Source organism: Phascolarctos cinereus, unplaced genomic scaffold (genome assembly GCF_003287225.1).
Source record: "Phascolarctos cinereus isolate Bilbo 61053 unplaced genomic scaffold, phaCin_HiC Scaffold_4;HRSCAF=312, whole genome shotgun sequence".
NCBI classification, from domain to species: domain Eukaryota; kingdom Metazoa; phylum Chordata; class Mammalia; order Diprotodontia; family Phascolarctidae; genus Phascolarctos; species Phascolarctos cinereus.
Window position 1 is genome coordinate 80318885 of NW_027555847.1, and position 23186 is coordinate 80342070.

Genomic DNA, 23186 nt, shown 5'->3' on the forward strand with positions numbered 1-23186 from the left:
CAGTCACATCTGACTCTTCATAATCCCATTTGGGGTTTTCTTGGCAAACGTACTGAAGTGGTTTGCCATTTCCTTCTCCAGCTCATTTCATAAATGAGGAAACTGAGGCAAACAGGGTTAAGTGACTTGCCCAGGGTCACACAGCTAGTTAAGTGATTTGTCTATAGTCATGGAGGCAGGATTTTAACCCTGGTCATCTTCCTCTAAACATAATGTTCTGTCCAATTTGGGGTTCTATTATTTGAAGAATAACTTATAGAAAGATTAAAGAAGAACAATTACTTAAAATTTGGAAAGTAACCCCCTATGAAGAAAGCATAAGAGAAATGGATTTATTTAAACAGACAAGTTTAAAGACTTTATGATATGATTCAAAACATTTTTAAAACAGTGTGTGATGATTAATAATATGTATTGTTGTCATTCTGTTTTTTTCTTCAGACAGTATAATAAGTATAATTAACTGGCAGCTCTCAGGAGTGTGGCCTAGAATGTTATATATTCCTTTCCCTTAGGAGAAGGAATTTATTACCCTTCCAGCATAGAAAAAAAATCCCTGACCAGAAGAGAGATTCTCCACTCCTGACCCCATCCTACCCCTCAATACAGAAGAAATCAAGGGGGTTTTCTGTTCTGGTCAGCTTATTAGTGAAAGAGTACAAGAAGAAGTCCCCTCCCCCCATGCCCCATGCATTGATAATGCATCTACATGGAGACAGCATGACTGGGAGCCACAGGGGAAAGAAACTGGTTATAAGATCAGGAGTGCTGAGATGAGTCAAGGGGAAAGACAACAATAAGCACAGTCTCAGTCTTTCACTGAAGTATCCTGCCCCAGGGACAACAAATGATACCTTCTAGCTATCCAGAGACAGAGTCTTGAACCTAAACAAGCTTTCACAACTTGACTCTCAAGTTATAGAGAAGCTGTTTTTCCTCAGTTTCTCTGGTAAGAATCAATAATGATAATCAATAACACATTAATTTGGAAATAAAAGCTAAGAAATTTTCTTTATAGTCATTTCTTTATGGTTCTGTCCCAATCAAATATTTCACTATTTCAATATATGATTCCTAGTTGATCTGATCTGTTAATAGTGGTAAGCAGGATATCTAGACCCAAGTTTGACATTAAAGGTTCCCAGATTCAAAGTGAGATGTGGACTCCAGCTAAATGATATAATGATTAGCCTCTTAATACCCCTACACTGAATCCACATTCATGAAAAATACCAAGTTGAACCATATAATTGCAACAAAAGGGCCTCACATCTTGGACTGCAATTCAGATTTAAGGGACACTAAGAACTTCCTAATTGCAAGTTAGGGAAAATTTGTAAATGTTTTAAGACACTATTAAAAGAGATTTTTGGAATCCCCTTTCCTGAAGGTTTTTTTTTCTTTTAAATTTAGATGAATATATTTGATCAAAACCTCATATAGAGTAGTGGACTAGAGAGGAGCTCTCCCTTTTCTTTCTAATCTATTTATTACCCTTTGAAGCAGAAATGGGCAACCCACAAACAGACCACTGGAAGTCTCTGTACTACCTTGTCATCATCCTCACAGGTCATGACATTGGAGAACGGGATTTCTGCTTTAAACATCTTCCGACAGTGCATTAGCTGGACCAATAAGTAACAGACCGTTTTGAACTTCATCCTTTTGGCTGGTTTTATATCTGAGAGAATAAGTCCAGGAAATATCTGTGCAAACAAACAAGAGGTAAAAAAAAAGGAAAAAAGGAAAAAAAAGAAATGTTAAAATAAGTCATAACAATCACATTGATAAAATGTAGGTAGCTAATACATTAATCTCTCCATGAACAAAAATGGATTCTAAAGACACTTCTTTGTCAGAAACCTTATCATCTGAAGCAAAAATAACATACAAGCAATATGGATACATTCCTTCTCGAATGTCAGATAAGGAAGGAGGATACCAGACAAACATATCATTAAATGCTAACAAAAATAATACTAAAAGAAGTGAAAAATATAAAATCAACATGTGAGAGTGCTGGGACAGAGGAAAGCATGGTTTGGGTGTATGTAAAAGTCAGAGTGAAGCTCAAATTGCTCTCAAATACATAGGTAGGGAATGGAGAGGAGGGGACTAAACGGTTGGCAAGGAATCTGTGAAAGGGTACCTTTCAAGAAATGACTGACAAGGGACATTTCCTTTCCCCTTGTAGCTTCTGGGAATAGGCCTCTAGTAATAGTTGGGAAAATAGAGAGGTAAGGAGGTGACAATCCAGCTGTGTACCCTTAAATGGATTGCTATTCTCCACTCCTAAAAATCACTTTGCACCTGATTGCTGGTTTCTGTAAATACCTTTAAAAGCATAAACTGTATAGATCTATAGAGAAATCTATACTTCTCTAGATAAAAAGCTAAGAAAGTTAAACTACATATGCTAATTAAAGCATCACAATGAAATGTGCTCACATATGTGCTTCCAATTGTAACATTTTTCTTCCTATGTCTCTAATGTATTTATTATGGATAATATATGGCATGCCATTGTTTTCTGTTTCCAGTATAAGTCTTATCCCTATGTCAGACTGGACTTTCCATGAACATGAGGGGCTGTCATATCTAAATCCAAACACTGTGTCACTCCATGCTTCCAGCATCTCGCAGTGTTAATGGTACATTCTTCAAAAATGTTTGCTGAATTGAGTTGAAACGAATTGAAATGAAATAGCCAATAACATAGCTCAATAATGAAATTGTTCCTTTTCTGAATAGGTTAGAATGAAGTGGAATGAATGAACAAGGTGAAAAAAGCAGGTTGAGGAAACAGTGGCCAGAAACACAGAAGGTACTATTTACACCTTTTCCTAGAGTCAGTCTTAGGACTGGTATTTTTTTTAATTTTATTTTTTTTTACTTTCTTTGTAACCTCAGCATTTTGCATAGTCAAGGCAGATAGCATGTGCTTAATAAATGCTTGTTAACTGGAGGGTGAGAGAGGGGAAAGAAGAGAACAAAAAATATAAAGGGATATGCAGGTGTAATAAGGAAATGGCCAATGATGGCCTAGTCCTTAAAGCTTGAGCAATATTCCCTACTAACTTCCAGTTTAATACATGGGCACTTGATGAGCCTTCTTTAGCTACGAATGACTGAGGAAATGGTTCTGTGTTGTTGATAAAGAATTTTCTAACTGGCTTCAGAGTCTATGGAGCTGGCTCAACAGAAGTTGAGACGGAATTGAGTGGACACAAAATGTTTGAGTGAGTGGTGTCTTTCTTGCCTGGAAGCAAGAAAAGCAATAACTAATGTGAGTTACTGGATGGGGACATCCATCCCCCACCCAGCCATCATGCATCCATGAATGAATAGTGCCTCTTTCTTTTGTCTACTGTGGTTATTCTTTCCTGATCATAGATGACTGCATACTTAGAGATGAACCTTGAAAAGCTGGAAGAGACATCAGATACCTGGCAAATGGAGCTGGTAGTAGGGTCGGCCAGTAGCTGCAGCAGCTGAATCCAATGAAGACCTTAAGTAGCAGCCAAGAAATCTGCTTGACCCAGATCACAGTGCAGTGGTCCAGCAGCTCAGTCCCACCTGATCAATGGAGTGACTTCTCTGTCACTCAGTGCCTCATGGTGAAACTAACTAGGTGGGGACCCTATAAGGGAAGAAGATGACTCCTATGGCCAAGAGGTACCCCTTTGTGCTTCAAATTTCAGCCCATGGATGAGTGAGCCTTCCAGTCTGGGGAGATGTTTTTCATAATTTCTGTCCTTGTTATACTTACTCAGTAAATATGCCTTTGTAAAAGCTAATTCCTATCAAATGTCTGATTGATATTGGGGATGTGCTATATGGGGCCCATGACTGATATTATTAGAGCATTCCAATCTCTCAGAATTACCATTAGAACTCTCAGGATATAATAGTCAGCTACTGTCTGGGGCTTCAATTACCAGAGGTGGTTGACAGAATGAAATCAGAAAGGAAGCTATGTGAGAATTCACTTAGAGGCAGCGTTGCACATAGCAGACTGGCCTGGAAGGCAGGAAGACTGTAGATTAACATCAACCTCTGCTCCATGCTGACTATACCACCCTGGGTAAGTGACTTAGTACTTCAGTGCTATTGGCAACTCTAGTTGAGAAGGTGCTGGCCTGAGCTAGTAGAATAGATTTCATGTGGGATTCTGCTCTACCAATGAAATCACAAGGCAAGCACCTCTGCCCACTGGAGAGGATTCCTAATATAGATTTTATTACATTGGAGTGTTCTTTCCAGGATATTTATTAATCAAACTATTGTGGCATTTTAATTCTTATTCACATACATTATTTTTACCCAAGTCATTCCTTAACATGAGGAGTCTATACTATTAATAAATACAGAAAAGAATAATGTCTCATTTCCATAGCGCTTAAAGGATTAAAAAGCATTTACTTCACAACTATCTTGTTAGTAGGTAGTGTGAGTGTTATTTTCCCATTTGGCATATGAGGAAACTGAGGCCCTACCATGGTCAAGTGATGTGTTTGGGGTCACATTGCTGGTAATTGGCAAAATCAGAACTTGAAGCTAAGTCTTATAATTTCAAATCTACTGCTATTCTTTATCTTGTTAAATACCCTATTCTCTCCTCTCAATTGATGAATATGGTACTGATTTAGTAAATAATGATGGATAACATACAATCCACAGCATGATGGAATGATATTGATTCTTTTATTTACTTTAATTATTCTCTTTGTCTCACACCTAAGTATGAAACCTATAGCGGAATAGCCTGCCCATGGCAGGCTTGAGACCCTGGGTCTAGAGAATTCATATCAGAAATCAATCAACTTCTGCTTAATGAGCATTGAAAAATGATGGAAAAGTCAAGTTTCCATTTCAGCAATGACAACTTCATGCTTCCCTTGTCATCAAAGGGAGGAAAAATGAGTGCCTTTCTTGCCTATGAGCTGATTAGAATGCTTCAAGACGGGAAGGAGAGTCATGAACGTGCATTCACGGCACTGGAAAGATCCCTCCCCATCTTTTACTCCTCTACTATCAGTTGGAGAAGGGAACAATTGGGGAAGGGAGGTCTACAGGGTTGCTTAGGAGTGCTGGGGAATAGGCAGATTGTTGTGGGGGATCTGGTGGTAGATGTAGGGATCAGCCTTGGAGAAGACAGAATGGAATGTTAATAGAGAATTGGGAGAGAACTAGGGAGACTGAAGGGTGTAGAGCTTTATTGGATGTCAAAAGACTGTGTGAGTGAAAAGAGAGAGTGGAAGATTCTGCTTAAATGGTACTAAAGCTTTTGTCTTGAGGTGCTTGTGTGTGTGTGTGTGTGTGTGTGTGTGTGTGTGTGTGTGTGTGTGTGTGTGTGTGTGTGTGTGTGTGTGTAGGGGAGGGAAGGGAAGGGAAAGGTAATAGATACTTGTTTCAACTGGAGTGAGTGGCTACACTAGTCCCATCCAGCATATACCACTGCAGGACTAAGTAATGGTGACAGCTGTGGGATCAGATATAGTTCAGTCTGCTTATCTCAATTATAAGGACTAAGCTAGCTTCTGGCTCCAGTTTGAAGAGCACAATAGTGGCCCTGGGCAACCTACTTAACAAAGCCTTTGAAAGACGGATTGATGAGTAAATGAAGAAATAGATATGGATCAGTGTAGCCCCATCACAATTATAGACTCCTAGGGCTGGGGGGAGACTTTAAAGATGACCTGATTCAGAACTCAACCCAATGCAAAAATCCCTTCCATGCTACTCCTGGCTTATCTAGTCTTGGTTTACATATCTTTAGGATCAGGGAATCAGGAAGAGATTGGTTTCAGTTCTACCCTGAACACTTGTAAAATAAGAATAATAATACCTCTGGTATCTCCTTTACAGGGTTGTGAAGAGGCATGAATACAAGCAAAGACTTTTTTTAAACTTTGAAGTGCTATATGGTCAGTTTTCATTATTAAGGAGATGACCCTGGCTCCCATGTTGGCTTCCAGCCCAACATCAGGCAAGATCTTTACAGACCAACCTTTATGCACATGCTATGTAGCTGTCAATCTACTGTAACAGAGCTGGGCAGCTAGGTAGCACAATTGATAAGAGCTCCAGGCCTGAAGTCAGAAAGACTAATCTTTCTGAGTTCAAAGGTGGCCTCAGAAGCTTAGTTGCTGTAGGACCCTGGCAAGTCACTTAACCCTGTTTGCCTCAGTTTCCTCATCTGTAAAATAAGCTAGAAAAGGAAATGGCAAACCATTCCAGTATTTTTGCCAAAAAACCCCCCAAAACAAACAAAAACAAAAACAAAAGGGGTCACAAAGAGTCAGACACAACTGAAAAACAACTCAATAAAAATGTAATAGAGGAGCCCCCTTCCTCACCAAGAGATAGAATAGAATCCACAGTCTGCCATCAGCATTGATATAAATTAGGGGGTTGATCAGATCATCTCTAAGGTCTCTTCTGGCTGAGATAAGAAGATACTAGGATCACAGGTGTGAGTGTTGGAAGATATGCTGACACCCCACCCCATACCCAACTTAGCAAAAAATGCAATCAGACACTTTGGAAACTGAGGCCCAAAGGTCAAATAACTGTCCAGCTTTTCTGCCATGCCACTTGCTTCACCTAAAGCTCTCTCTCTGAACTATTCCCCTTTCACACAGGCTGCCTTGCTCCCCTGGGGAATACCCCCAAAGAAGCCTACAGACTAATTTGTGAGTCCTTGCCTAGTCCATCATATCATGAGAAGTACTAGCCACACTGCTCCCTGCACTTAGAACCTGTTCTACTCCACCCCCACATCAGCTGCCTTGCCTCCATGTAGGGACTATCTTTCTCTCCTCTACCTCCTTTTCAGCTCTTGGGTTTTTTTTAAATTTTTTTAATTTGACTTCCCCTATTAGAATACAGGCCCGTTGGGGGTAGAGTTTGTTTTGTTTTCTTGTTTTAGCATTTCCAGCACTTAGCACAGCAGTTGGTAAATAGTAAGTACTTCATAAAAGTTCTATCTATCATGGATATTTAGTGCAGAGATGGGATTCACACCTCTATCTCCTGACTCTAAGATTTATCGTCTTTTAGAATACCACCTTGCCTTTCCCTATAATCATTGGTGGATATTATTTATTATAAAAATATATGTTTACCTTAGGAGTGTAAGATTTTCATTTTAGAGCAGAAGAGGCCTTTGTAAGCCATTCATCCTAACTATACTTGGTAACCAACAGGCCACGAGTCAACAAGTAAAAAAGTATGATTCCACTCATTATGCTATACATTAAGATCTCCCCTTTTGATAAGGTATGGGGTGTGGAGTGGGAGATGAGGGTGACAGTAGTCACCTAGCATCAAATCATTCTCAGGACCTTGTACATGGGAGGTTAGTTTTTCTGTCTTCGGAGATTTGGGTTCCTCCTTTGCGGTCTTGAATCAAGAGGGTTCTTAGTCAAAACCTGAACTATAGAACAGCTGAGATATTACCCCAATTCTTAGGCTCCTTTACCTCTTTGGGACTAAGGGAACACAGGGCTATTAGTCTAAACTCACTTATTATGACTGCCAAACGAAATGGAGCCCCACTGGAAAGCCCAGGCCTTGGCTAACTCACCAAGGTAACAGTTCCTGACTGGCTCCAGGAACTTAGCATAAAACCCATTCGATTTGCAACATTCAGCTATGAGTGATGCTTTCAATTTAACAAGGCTCTAATTCCCTGAAACTATATTGAATGGAACAATTTAGAACACATATTAGGAGATTAAGTATCTCATTACAACACAAATCAAAGAAATTGCCTTTTGATAGAGAAAATCTTTATGTTATTATGTAAAATGTTTTGCATACAACATTAACTTGGGAAATCATTAACAAAACAGACATACACATAGACACATATCATACATACATATACATGTATACACATACACACACATGTTCCTAAGAATTAACACAAACAAAACACATTCTACATGACCTGGAACCCTAGTCTCCCAGGGTTCCTTGCTTGTAAAGAAATGTTTATTTTCACATTTAACAAAGTCCTTTCTGGTATTTTTGCTTGGGTGCTAAATATGAAAACTTGTTTCTCTACAAAGCATCCTTTATTAAGTGGCACAGTGTATAAGGTGCTGACTGGTCAGGAAGACTCGAGTTCAAATCTTGCCTGAGATATTTACTACCTACATGACCCGGGGTAAGTCAGAGTCTATGCTTGCCTCAGTGTCCTTATCTGTAATATGGGAATAATAATAGCACCTACCTTACAGAGTTGTTCTGAGGATTAAATGAGATATTTGTAAAAGTACTTTGCCAATTTTAAAGTACAATATAAATGCTAGTTATTATTATTAAATCTTAGATTGGATTTAAAATATAATTTTGTTATACAATGCTTTGGTTGGGTCTTCAAAAAAAGCACTTACTAGATTTCACTACCAATTTCATATTATTAATAGTTCACTGATAAAGAATGGTCTCTCCTATGGATAAAAATGCAAAACAAAAGTGAACTGTATTTATGATTCCATTAAATATGAATATATGTGCATATATGTATATATATGTATATATATTACATTTATATCTAAAGCTAGGATGCCATTGTATCTGTATATTTGAGGATTTAAGTAACATCTCAAACAGATCACTTGTTTTCTTGTTTTTAGGTGATCAGAGATAATGCAGAATATCAATACAGATTTCAAAAATCATCCCCAAATTTTCTTTTTCTTGATCCCTTTTTAATTCTTATACTGACTTCAAAGTCTTTTTTTCTAATGAAGAAATATTTTTTTTCTTACAGGATAAGGACCACAAATGAATGTGTGTGTGTAAATACATACACATGTACACGTATATTTTTGTTCAGTCATTTTTCAGTCATGTCTGGCTCTTTGTGACCCCTTTTCGGGTTTTCTTGGCAAAGATACTGGAATAGTTGGCCATTTCTTTCTCTAGTTCTTTTTACATATGAGGAAACTGAGGCAAACAAGGTTAAGTGACTTGTCCAGGGTCACACAGCTAGTAAGTATCTGAGGCCAGACTCAGGAAGAGGAATCATTTTGATTCCAGACCTAGCACTCAATCCACTGCACCACCTAGCTACCCTATATGTATATACTTGATGCAGTTTTAACAGATTTTTCTAATATTATTATTTATGTCTGAATCACAGATAGCATATAGCTTTACGTCACAAATAGCTTGTAACTAGCTACATACTAGAATCAGATAAGCAGTCATTTGAAAGCCCTTACTATTCAATGAAAAAAAAAGTGCCCACTAATAATCTATAGTAAATCACTACATATTGCCCTTAGTCCAGAATTCTGGCAATCTGCTAGAAGCTGATATACCAATAAAAATATTTTGGAAAATAATTTCAATGGTACATTTCCTTTTCACCATAGAATAAACACTATTTGATATCTGATTATCATTTAATATTAAGTAGTCATCATGTTTTCACTTCAATTTTTTAGGAATACCTTTCTTAGTGGAACATCTGATGGTGATTGCAAAGTCAGAATGCCTTTCATTGGCATAAGCTACTATTATTCATTTTCTAGGTCTACATACTCAGGAAAAAAAAGCACAATGTCCTTTTTCAGTAGAGCAATTGTAAATGAGATGTTTCCTTAATATCCTTCACTTAGCAGCAGGTTGGAAATCCAATTTTGTTTCTGCCAGTTGCAAGAGCACAAGAATCACAACCCAGTTTTGATAACCACTACCATATTGCTAAGAACTGCTGTCAAATGAACCTCAGGTTAAAGTAAAACACAACAGAATGAACAGTCCAGTGGTTCTCTATTATTTCTTGGATCAAATATGAAGTCCTCTGACTTTTGAAGCCTTTTATAACCTGTCACCTTCCTACCTTTCCAATCTTCTTATGCCTTTCTTCCTTCCATTCCTGTTCTTCCTTCATACTCTGCAATCTGGTGACACTGGCCCCCTTTCTGTTCCTCATAAAAGATACTATCTCCCAACTCCAAGCAATTTCACTGGCTAGCCTTGCTCCAAATGCTCTTCCTCTTCAACTCCATCGCCTGGCTTTTCTGGCTTCCTTCAAGCCTCAGCTAAAGCCTCACCTTCTGGGGGCCATGTCCAGTCATCCTCATCTGTATCTTGCCACTGGACCCAGATGGTTCCAAGGAGGAAGTGAGGCTGATGACTTTGCACAGCCCTCCCTCACTTAATCTAATTCACTTGCCAGTCATAGCAACACTTTCCTCACGCCATGGTCCTCTTCCAGAATGAGAAGGAAGGACAAACAGCCCCACCTTCTACAAGCTCCTTTTCCTGATTCTCCTTAACGCTAGTGCCTTTTCCCCGAGATTATCTCTAATTTATCCTGTGTATATCTCCTTTGTACATAGTCCTTTGCATACTACCTCCATCATTAGATTATGAATTCCTTGAAGGTCGGGACTTTGATTTAACTTTTCTTTCTAGGCCTTAGCACAGTGCCTGGCATAAATTAGGTGCTTAATAACTGTGCATTGACTTGACTTGAGTGAAATGATATAACCAGGTCCTTTGGGAATCTTGATTAGAGCCCAAATTAAACCTGTCTTAAATTAAAACCCATGGTAATGAGGGTTACATTACAGCAAGTGAGCTTCTAAGAGGTGATTATTAGAAAATTCTGTGGAAGAATCATTTGGTTTCCATTCTCAACCGAGAGGGAATCTTAGTGTCCTCATTTTCAAGGACATTCCCTTCACACTCCCTTCCCCCTAATCTTTTGCTTTAAAAAAGTGGAACAGTTCCACATCAGCAAAATCAGGAAACTTGAAGGCTCTGGTTTAGAATGCTAGAATGAATTTAATTCAGTGTTTTTGAAAGGAGATTCTCAAAAGCCTCGAAAAAATATTTGTTCTTACTAACAATTAGGCCATGCTGGGAAAATTGTCTCAGTGACTTTATAGAAGGAAGAGTAAAATGGATATCCAATCTCTTATCTTTGCGGTATGTATGGAAGAAAGCTACTACAAAGGAATTTCACTTCCATTAGGATAAGGACTGGACCAGTGATTTTACTGGTATAGAGAACTCCCAGGTAAGAAAATTCTCTCTTCCACTGCACATCAGCACCTTCTCTGTGATTTATAGTCTTGGAGAGTTCCCAAGGACACTAAGAGTTAAGGGACTTGCCTAAGATCCCACAGTCAGTATGTATTGGATGTAGGACTTGAACATAGGATATCTTGGCTTCTAGGCCAGCTTTTTACCATATACAATCCTATTTCTCTTCACTTCCACAGAATGAGGAAATGCATAGCTGGCATTCAGAGAGTGTGGGCTGGGCATGATGGTACACCTTGGTGGAGAATCCCCTTAGGCCCCAGCCCTGAGGGGAAGTAGAAGGGCCAAAACTCTTCCTCAGAGTGCACCCTGCCTACAATTCTATGCGTCCATGAGTAAATGTTGAAATAATGAACACATAAAGCTTTGAAACGATAGTGTTAATGGTTTAAGTAAAAAACAAAAACAAAAATCCGGAGAATATTTTGACATCTAATTTCAGAATAATTGGTAGGTGGTTCATTTGTAACATGTGCTAGCTTTCCTTTTGGAGACACAAAAACACTCGGGGGGAGAATCAGTCTCTTTGGGAGAAGGCAGGGCTAATTTAACCTCCACATTGCCAAAAAATAAATGTAGTTCATGTGTGACTTTAACAGAGGTTTGGTTCTCTCTGCACTGACTTTCTTGTTTCATGGCATTACATTCATTCTTCCTATTTCAGGATCAATGTAAGAGATATACAAAAGATAAAATAGCATTCTCATATATGACCACATTTTAGTGGTGGAGAGTGGTGAAGAAAACATGATGAGTCATTTCCCTCCATAAGTATCCACTCCCCAGTCATTAATATGGACACTTTTGGAAGCTGGTTTATTTAGCTTCTACAATCTATTGTACTAAGTGGATTCTTCTTCACTCGGTGATGTGAATATAGTTTCCAAAAATGTCCTACAGCTGAGGCAAGAGAAGAATTTGTTTTACATTAAACAATAACAGATGACATCTTGATTTAGCTAGATAAATTCTCTAGATTTTTATGACCCTTCCTTCCTTTCTTTATTCATGGCAACCAACTGAAGTAACGTTTAGCAATGAATTATGCTATTTACTGCCTGTGTAAACTTGAGCACATTGCTGTCACTTTCCGGGTCCATTTCCATATCTGTAAGCATCAGAAGTTTGATTAGGAGCCTAAGGTCCTCAGTGTGTTATGAATCTACAATTGTGTCTGCCATAGGAAATATCACATCAATAAATATTTACTGAACATCTTTTAAGTCTAAGATATTCTTCTATATTAAATGTAAGGCATAGTTTCAGCCCTCCTGAAGTTTTTAAGTCTATAGGATGAAACATTTCTCTGACTGATGCACAATACTGTTGGAAATGTCTGTTGTTCAGTGGCGAGTTGCAAAGTGGCATATTGACTAGCCTCTGACCTTGCTTTTAAAGGCTATCCATGGGAGTGCAATTCATGAAGAAATTTTTCTGCCTTTGGCTTTTGGAGCATGCTGCTAACTTGCCATTCACTACAGAGTTTGAATAGAAAAGCTCTATTTTTCTCAGGTAGATGTAATACTATGGGGTCTAACTCAGCCAGATATTTTATCAATGTACCATGATTTGTGCTGCAATGTAACCAAAGATGCAAAATGCTTCTCTCCAAGGCCTTCCAATAACCTAGAAAAGACCTAAAGCCAGAGATGTAATAATAATATATTTCTCAAGCACTTTAAGATTTACAAACCACATCAAGCTAATATTATTATCACCATTTTACAGACAAGGAAATGGACGTTTATTGAGGTTAAGTGAGTTGACTGAGATTAAAGAGCCAGGTGGTGGCAGTCCTAATTACTTAATTATGCACTTAATTAGACATACATTGGACATAATTTTTATTGGAAGAATGAATAGCTGTTATAGCATTTTTTTACTCCTACTGGTAAAATAAATATAATAAACAATATATGCTTAATAATATTATGTTGATAACATTTTACTGTTTATAATGTTATAGTCATGGATTATAACTTCTGCTTTAGAAATGAAGAAACTTAGGCTCAGAGGGTTAAAGTGACTTGCCCATTGTAACCCAGCTAGTTAAATATAACTTGAAATCCACTATGCCAAGCTGTAGACCTTAAATAGGTGTTTTGTTTTCATACTCATAAAAAAAAGAAATCCCAAAGGTTGAACTCTGGGAATATCATCAGTCCTTTTTTTTCATACATAGACATTAAGGCTTGCTGTTCAGAGGGTGTAAGAGCTACAGATTTGAAAACATAAGCATACACATTAAAAAAAACCAGCTTCAAACAGGCAGTTCAACATTACATAATAGAAGAGGCAAGAATTTGCCTACCTTTCTCCGATGGGATGGTACAATAAAAAAGGTTTCGATATTATGTTTTTTCAAGAAACTGTTCCTCTCATGTCCAAAACCTGGTTCTACCTCATAGTCCCCATTTAGGCACTCTAAGGTGGTCTTTGTGATATGAACCTTCCTAGAAAAAAGGAGGCAGATGTTCTGAAAAGAAAAACATTACAAGAGCTCCTGGCTGTTTCAAAACTCAATTCTCCATACTTTGAATGCTCCTTTGGAAGCCCTGTTATCAAGGCTAGATGAAAACATTTTGAGACTTTATCTTATGTAAAATATAAGAAGGTCCATAAATGGAGTATTACTTTCATAGAAGGGTCACAGTAACCAACAAGTTTAGTATTTATCTTTACATATATACAAAGGTGAGTCACCTTAAAGAAAGAGGAGGAGGGGTAGGTAAAGCAGAAAGCAGAGTTATAATAGAGAAAAGAGAAAGGAAAAAGAAGAAATAAGGAAGGAACAAAAGAAAGGGAATGTTGGCAGAATCATTAAAAAAACTGAGTATGGCCCCAATGAAGAGAAGATACCCTACCCTACTCCTTTGCAGAGATGGGGAATCCACAGGTAGAGAACATTGCATGTCTTTGTAGATTTTTTTTAGTGTACTGATCAGTTTTGCTGATTTTTTTCCCTTTTTTTCCTCTTTTTCTTTAAAAAATGTATTCTTTGTGACAAAGGATGGCTTTAGGGAAGGAGGAACATAGGGATGTTAGGAGAAATTTAGACAATATTAAAACAAAAAAAATCATTGAAATTAATTTAGAAATAGGACAGAAAAGAAAGAAAGGTGGAATAAAAAGGGAAATCATGACAAAATGGTAAAAGAGGACAAGAAAAAGGAACAAAATGGAACCATTTCACTATGTGGGCTGGGAAATCCCATTAAAGCCTTCCAACTGGAACACAGTAACTTCAAAATGATAGGAGCCCTCCTTTTCCACCTCATATTCCCTTGGAAATTCTGACTCATGGTATAAATTCTTTAAAAATCATGTTGGAAAGGTGGGCCTTAGGTCAAGAACAACTTTTCCCCTTCAGAAAAATGGATTAAGGTAAGTAGGTGGCACCATGAATAAAGTGCTGAACTTAAGAGTCAGGAAGACTCAAATTCAAATCTAGCCACAGACAATAGTTTTGTGACCTTAAGCAAGTCATTTAATCTCTGACTCAGTTTCCTCATCTGTAAAATGAGAATAATAATAGCAACTACTTCCCAAGGTTGTTGTGAAGATAAAATGAAATAATATTTGTAAATTGCTTTATAGACTTTAAAGCACTATATAAAGACATTATTATTATTATTATTATCATTATTATTGATGGTACCTATTTTAAGACAATAACTTTTGTCCTGTTCATTAGTGCTAAGAATTATCCTTTTCCAGTGAAAAGTCTACAGGGTAAGAAACCTGTGACCTTAAAGCCACAAGTAGCCCTCAAGATCCTCAAGTGTGGCCCTTTGACTGAATCCAAACTTCAGTAAAAAGGGCCGTACTTGAGGACCTAGAGGGCCACATGTGGCCGTGAGGCTGCTGGTTTCCCGGCCCTGGGCTAAGATATCTATGGAAGAGAAGTCTTTTTGTTTACTCCAGGAGAGAGAGGAGCGGCCCAGCTGACTTGGTTATTTAACTATTCTTGAATATTAACCCAGACTGTATTTTAACGTATATTTTTCTTCCTCAAGATTCTTATAAATGTTCCCCCAAATCATTTTGTGACATTCATGTTGGAGGAAGGACAGGTTATATAAGTTTGAACAACTCTCTCGTTCCAAGTTAGAAATGACTTGCCTAAAGATTAATGTTAAATTAAATAAAATTGTTTCTGGAAGATGAGCCTAAAAGCACAGAGTACAGAATTAATATTAATAGTTTTTTTCTTTGACAAAACAAATATTTCTATTAATGATCAACTCATTATTGTGTCTAAGATTATATGGGGAAATGTTTCAAAGAGTAAAAATTACAGTCTTTGTTTTTTACATTCCCTTTAAAAGGAAGAAGCCCTTTCATCCTGTTGGGTTGGGATTAGCTCCCAAATGCTCTCTAAAAAAGAGATCTACAATCAATTGACAGATTCACTCATGTGCTGAAAAATGGAAAGAGCTGGAAGGCAGACTTGAATGTGCTGTTATCTCAACAGCCTCAAGTGTGACTATTTGCAGCCTTCAACCACCTAACTTACTACTTAGTAGTTCCTTTGGCACTAGGGGACAACCTTGCTGACAAAAACATTTCTCCCTAACCCACTGATCCTCAGGCCCTTGGATAGAGGAATCTCATAATCAGTTCTGCCAAATTCTTTGGTCTGGCAACTTGTATTTATGCCAGTGGTTCTCAGTCTTCTTGCTCTGTGGCACTTTTGTTTGGGACAAGGGGAGGTCAAGGGAGAGGGGACAGGGATATGACAATAATGAAAGAAGAGGGTAAGGACAGAAGTGAGAGAAAGAGATAGAGGAAAGGAAAAGGACAGAAAGGGGGGAAGGGAAACAAATGGGAGGGGAAAAGGAAACAGGAGAGAGGAAAGGAAAGAAGAAGAAGGGAAGTGACGGAAAATGAAGGAAGGGAGAAAAGAAGGGAGGAAAATAGAAGTAATGTTAGGTAGGTACACAAGGAATGCAGGAGGGACAGAGGAAAAGAAGGAGAAAAAAGAGAGAATTAAAGAAGAAAAAGAAAGGGAGAGAGAGAAAAAAGAAGAGAATAAAGAGGAAATGCATTTTCCCTTTATTGGGAAGTGGCCCAGCAGCTAGGCGGTTTAGTAGATAGAACACTGGGCTTGGAATGAGGAAGACTCATCTTCATGAGTTCAAATCTGGCCTCAGACACTTACTAGCTGTGTGACCCTGGACAAGTCACTTAACCTTGTTTGCTTCAGATCCCCATCTGTAAAATGAGCTGAAGGAGAAAATGGCAAATCATTCCAATATCTTTGTCAAGAAAACCCTGAATGAGTCAAACCACAAAGATTCAGACACAACCAAAACAAATGAACAACAGCCCTAGCACTTGCTGAAATTCAATGGGTTTGGAAGTCAGAAGATCTGTATTCAAATCCCTGCTTTGCCATTAATACCTACGTCATCTTGGGCAATTCACCTACTATTTCTGGACCTCAGTTTCTTCATCTATAAAATTAAGGGGTTAGGATTAGAATATCTCTAAGTCATTTTCTAGTTCCATAATCTATGATCTTACTGTCTTACAGATTGAATATGATTAGATAAACAGGGAGAGGAAGGGAAAGAGCCAGCCTCAGAGATAGGCTGCATTACCACACATCACTTCTCTATAAGGGAAGAAAGGCTTGTGTTAAAAGGAGCAAGGGATTGATAAAGCACCTGGGCTGCTAAGAACTTGTCTATGAGAAGATTAAAGATGTGATCAGTGATCAATTGAGGGGAGAAATATGTGGCTGTTTAAAATGGAAATCCACATTTGTTAATCATACTCTTTAGCTCCTAAGAAAATCCTTGCTAGTAAATTTCATAATCTCCAGTCTGGTAAATACTAATTTATATACACCTATGATAAAGATTGCCTACTAAATGAAACACAGACATCACATATATTCTAGAGAAAATATACTCTCCAAGTTCAAACCCTGACATCACACACACACACACACACACACACACACACACACACACACCCCACAAAACAAAATTCCTGATTCAATCCCAGCATGGCCTTGGATAACTCACACAACTCAGACATATATCCAAGGACCTCCTAAGAGCACATGCAGGTCCTGCCTTATCATTCTAATGAACACTAATGAAGATTCTCTGGATGACCATTGGTTGGCTACTCTTGTCCTATTTTCATCTGAGAATGCTAGGATAATAGTGGGGATTGCGCTATTAGAGATGTGGAAGTGGTGAAGATAACAATCATTTATTACTATGTGCCAGGCACTGTGCTAAACACTAAACAAATATTATCTCACTTAATCCTTACAACAATGTTAGAATGTAGATGCTATTAAGATCCCCATTATACAGTTCAGAAAACTGAGGCAGATAAGGGTTAAATGATTTAACCAAGGTCACACAGCTAGAAAGTGTGTGAAGCTGGATTTGAACTCAAGTGTTCCTGGCTCCAGGTCCACGGCTCTATAAATTGTTTCACCTAGCTAGGTAAGAAGAAGGAAAAGAAAGATCAATGACAGAACAAGACAAAAGGGGCTAGGAAGAATGTATCGATGAAGGAGGAGTCTATGGAACCTGTGACACTTTTAGGGGGGAAAAAAAAGCTGGGTGGAGAGAAGGAGGGAATTAAATGAGGCATCACCATGTCTCCAGCCAAGGATCACCATGATGATGGTTTCTAGGAAGTATAGAGATTATCCAGTTTCAAACTCAATGAACCAATAGTCACAAAGATATTTGGTCTAACTTCAATGCCTTCAGACCCAAAAACATAGGCAGATTTTGTACTTGCCATGTGTTGCTTTCTTTGCATAGATAAAACTGGAGATAGAAACTTAACTTGTCCTAAGACATGAGCCAAGAACAGAACAATAATTTCCTGATCCATGTCTTGGCTTTGACCAGGCAAAGGCATAAGTGTTTTCAGGCTATTCATCCTGACCAGAAAGGTCAACATGGGTTACAGTTTAGATGAGGCCTCCTCTTCAATTCCCAATAAAAATCATACTCTTTTGCATCTCAGTGTATATCATTACTTTTTCCCATTGTTCTCATGTGGCACATGAGTAGATATAACAACTTGCTTAAGGTCATGTGGAAAGTCAATGGCAAAACTTCTGAGAGAACTTGAGATTCCTTCCTCCCATTCAATCGTCGCAAACTAAATGAATAAGGATGCTGGAGCACATTCGATATTAGGCATTGAGGTAATCATCATTCAGAACGTTTGCTCAAGAAGGCTTAATGTATGCAACTATTGCTGATGCCTTTTTATTTTTTTCCCAATTCCTACTGTAACAAACCAAAAACTGGCTGTCACTTATTTCCTGTCACGGGCACCTGTGTCTCTGACAGTGTTTATTTTCCGGCGAGTATGAGAGAGATAAAGAGATATGCGGGCCAGGTGGGTAACAGGTTCAGAACCAGTTCCGTTTATTGATCTGAGGGCTAGGGTTTTTATACCTCATTCTTGGGAACGGAACCCAGAGTGGAAAAGGCAAAGCATCAACAATAATTTTTCTCATGGGAACGGTAACTGGGGGAGTCTCCCCGGAGTCGTCTCCTCGCTTCCTGGTTATCTTTCAAGGTTTGTGAAAGTCCTTCTGTTCTCAACGAAAGACAGCACCTGGGAGAGGTTGGACAGCCTACATTCTGACCTACGTGGCTCTTGGATAATGGAAAGGCAACAAGAAAAACCTAGCCCGGCCTAATCCTCAAACCCATCAGTGCAAGCCCTCAACAGTTTCCATCTTTAACCTTACCCTTAAGTGATGACTAATCATGTTTAGACACTCCGATTAGGTCATGAGCAGAAAGAGTTAATGCATTTTCCCAAGTGAGCAGTTTGCTCTTAAGACTTTTTATTGATATTAGGGATAGAATTACACACAGTGTCAAAGAAAGCATCCCAACAGAGAAAGCTGACTCTCTGAGAAGGGTATATGTGTTAGGACATATACATTGTATTATCCCACACAGATCATAGCCCACTTGGAAAAGCAAGATGGAACAAATGTTGATTGTATTCCTAATCATATGCATGTGCGTGTGCCTCTTGAAGATTTAAACACTTTGAGTGTGTCATTGTCAGAAGTATTTTATTTACTTATTTGGGTTTGGGTGGAGGAGAAAGAAGGGAGTTCCAAATCTGTAATTTCATGCAATTCCCACTCCATGAAGATCTATTCCTCTTTACTCAGGCACAGAAAGATTAAGTGATTTGCCCAAGGTCACAAAGCAATGAGAATGGGTCGGAGCCTAGACTTGAACCTAGGTCTTTCTGATTGCAAGGCCAGTGCTCTATCGACTACACTAAGCTTTCTTTTTAATCAAAAGGTAAATGAGATTAAATGAAAGATGTTAAAATGAGATGCACAAAGCATTATTTTGTTTCTTTTCCTAGACCTTAACACAATTCATGCCATCTAGTAGGCACTTAATCAATGCTTATTGATTGACTTTATATGAACAAGTAAATTAGTAATAACTTTAGAAAGTCCTTGGGAATGAATTTTAATTTATTTTAAAGATACAATATGCCTGTAATTGATTTCTAAAATCAATTATATGTAGACATATATAAATGTATATGTATATACACACTCATATATATGTCTATGCATTTTACTGGGTTTCCCCCCTCCACATTTAAAGATTTAACTTCATATTAACTTTTTTTTTGAAAATAATCTTCAAGCTCTGCACTTATGCATGAAAGCCTATCAAGGAACCCCAATAAACAATCCTGAAATATTACAATCAATACAGGTTTCAGAGACTTACCCAGGTAATCCTCCAGTCTCCATGACATTTGCTAGAGTCACGTCATTTGACCAGACATCATATTGCCACTTTCGAAGTCCTAGCACCCCACACAGGACACGGCCTGTATGCAGGCCCACTCGCATGTTGAGGTCAACTTCAGTGGCTTCTGCAACAGACCTGAAATGGATAATAGGAGACTTTGGTACCTTAGAGATCACTTTAACTTCTAATTCTTATGGAGTAGTGATGCTATATCCCATATTTTCTAAGGTACTGTATTAAAGAAATTGCTTCATGGTTGTAAGAATTTCATTCTTGAGAACTCCCCCTTGAACGAGATTTCCTTCTAGGATTTTTAGGTCATGGGATTATATCTCTCAAAGAAACCTTCAAAACTCCCTCTTACAAAATCTAGGGTATGGTAACAGATTATACTCAGTTTTCTTTTTATCACAGATTCTAAAATTCATTAGTTACTTCCTCCTAAAGGTCTTATCATATCTACTTCAGAAACCAATTCCTTCTGATTATTTCTTTCTCCAGTTTTCAAAGAACTAGATTATCAAGACAAGTTAAAATTATAAAATGCTCTCCTTTTATCAAAAAGCAAGTACCAGTAAGATATTTGCATATTTGAAGCCCCCAAACTATATCATGCTTTCCTGATGCATTGTGATGGGTTTCCTGAACTCATCATCTATTTTCTCTTTCTGGACGAGGGGTCTATTGTATATTCTCATGATCATATTTTTTCTATCTGTCCCTTCATGGATTATTTAACTCAAATGTTCTCCAACTATATTTCTCCTCCAGTTCCTAAAGGTCCTTGCATGAGTGTGCCTTTTTTTTTTTAATTAGACAATGCAACTTCACTGCCCCTTTTATCTCTTTAGAAGAGAAGCTCCTTCTTCTACAGGGAACCCAACAGTTCCAACTCCATTTCTAATCATCCTGATTGACATCTGGCCACTGGACCCAGGTGGCTCCAGAGGAGAAAGTGAGGCTGGTGACTTTGCCCAGCCCTCCCTCACTCAGAGTCAATTGCAAGTCACATATGTCATCATCTCTCTGATGTCATAGTTCTCTTCTAGAATGAAGGACAAACCACACAAGAAGAACATGATATCTAGAATATAGCTCCAAAGTTTTATCAGTCCTTCTTCCCTTTCTTCTCTATGTCATATTCTCTCACTCTATCAAAGATTCTTCATTCTCCTTCATAGCTTACAGAATAGGCATCCCTATTACGATAACTGGCCAGTTTATCATCTTCCCCATTTGGAAGGTCATTATGCATTTTGTTTATATGCAGCTGTTACTTGACACAGTCAGAAAAACAAAAAAATCCCCTTCCCTTCTATACTTGATGACAACAGCAAGGTTCTCAACTCTTAGTTGTTTTTGTGGCTAACTCTCATGGAAAACTACCTAAATGCTACACTCTTTAGTTACTCTGGGGGCACTCTTACCTATTTAAGAAAAAAAAAGATATAATGGTCTTAGCCTTGGAGTAGAACACTAGTATGCTCAGCTAACATTGGGGCACAATTAGCAGATTCCTGCCAAAGTCCTAATACAAAAAAAGTTCTCAGTTGCCTATGGGAAGAAGAAATGGACTTTCAGCTGCCTCTTATCTCTTTCCATTAATCAGACTTCTAATAACTTGTTTTGCCATTTATCTGCATATGAATATATGTATATATATATACACACATATATATGAAATCACACATGCATACATGCATATATAAATATGAATATATATGCATGTATGTCTATATATACATATGCGTATACATTTATATGTATGGTCATCATTCAACACTTACATAATTCACATTCTCCATTTTGGTTATTCATTGGTTGGCCATTGATAATTAAATGGGAATTTTTACACATTTGTGGCATACTGCAGAAAACTGTACATGACACCCATATGTAAAGAAAACTAAAAAAAAATTAGTAAGTCATAAATATATAAATACTGCATATTACTGATATATTTTTATCAATTACTTCCACAAGTATATATACATATATAAATTTGTACATACATTTGTATACATACATAAATTTATTATGAACAGTTAAATTTTATTAAAAGTTTCACTCTGTGTTGAAGACCTATAGGCTAGGCATCTCTCTTTGCCAATGCCTCCTCTTTAGTTTTCTGCCACCCAGGATCAGCCACGTGATTCTGCCTCCCCCTTCCCCCCTACCCCGCAGTGATCTTTGTATCTTGTACTTTTTGTAGGAGAAGCAAATCACTGAAGCAGTTGACACAGCTACAGCAGCAGCTGTGAAGACTCTGCATAGTGTGCAAGATACTAATCTCTCCTGAGCCGAAACTGTAACTTTTTTCACAGGTGCAACATGTTGTTTTATTCGTTTTTGTGTCAAATCAATATGATCAGAATTATTAAAAAAAAAAAGGTTTGGGATGGAGCCTAGAGATATTGGTGGTTTTTCACATTCTTGGGGGTCCTGAGCCCCTAACCCCCACGGATATTGAGGTATGACTGTACATGTGTGCATATGCACATGTGTGTGTGCATGCTACCACTCTCTACTCATATGTTTTGTCTCCCCTATTAGAATGTAGGCTTTTTGAGTGCAAGGAATGACTTACTTTTCAATTTGTATCCCTGGTGCTTACTTACCATAGTGCTTTGTATACAGAAAGTGGTAAATAAATGTTTCATCGATTCATTCATTCCAATACACCTTATGTTTCATCATCTCGCCTATTCTTACTGACCCTGTGTTCTATTCCTGGGATTTGCTTCCTCCTTCATTGGCTGAAATCTACCTACATTTAAAGCCCAATTAAAATGGTGCTACCAATTCTAGGAAGCCTATTTGTATCTCCATACCCCAACATCCAGCTGGTAAGAGACTTTTCCCTCAGATCTTATCTTACACCTTGTTTTACAGTTTCCTAATGCTCTTATCATGTTGCCTGCACCTTATAACTTATTGCTTTCCTTGCTGGCATGCTCAGGCCTAACCTAAGCTCTGCATCTTCCCTCAAAGAAGCAAGACAACTTTATGGATGACAGCGGTTTAATAGATGCCTGTTGAAAAAACTAACGTGACCATATATTTAATCATGGCCCAGAGTTTGCAGTGTTTTTTTAATAAAATACTATTTATTTCCAGTTAACATTAAATATAATTTTTAAAGTATAGAAATTATAAGCAAAGCAGTCTTTTAAAAAGTCTTATATGTAGCAGTGAGCTAGGTCATGATAACAAAGAAAAATCATCAAACTATCTCATTTGTGAAATTATAAACTTTTCATTGAATTCACGTACATTCCTATACTCCAGAGCACACATAAATTCAGTGTATTATAAGGGACATTCTAGAGA

The 23186-nt window shown here is 37.9% G+C and overlaps 1 protein-coding gene across 1 annotated transcript in view; it reads right to left on the reverse strand.

The window, feature by feature from the left end:
- The window catches only part of ADCY1 (adenylate cyclase 1), a 354989-nt gene that overhangs the window by 90448 nt on the left and 241355 nt on the right, over positions 1–23186 (reverse strand). The window contains exons 6-8 of the mRNA XM_020971543.2: positions 19833–19991; positions 13382–13523; positions 1551–1706 (exon numbers count right to left, since the gene is read on the reverse strand). Of these exons, the coding sequence (XP_020827202.1) occupies positions 1551–1706; positions 13382–13523; positions 19833–19991 (457 nt within the window). The remainder of the gene's footprint in view (positions 1–1550; positions 1707–13381; positions 13524–19832; positions 19992–23186) is intronic.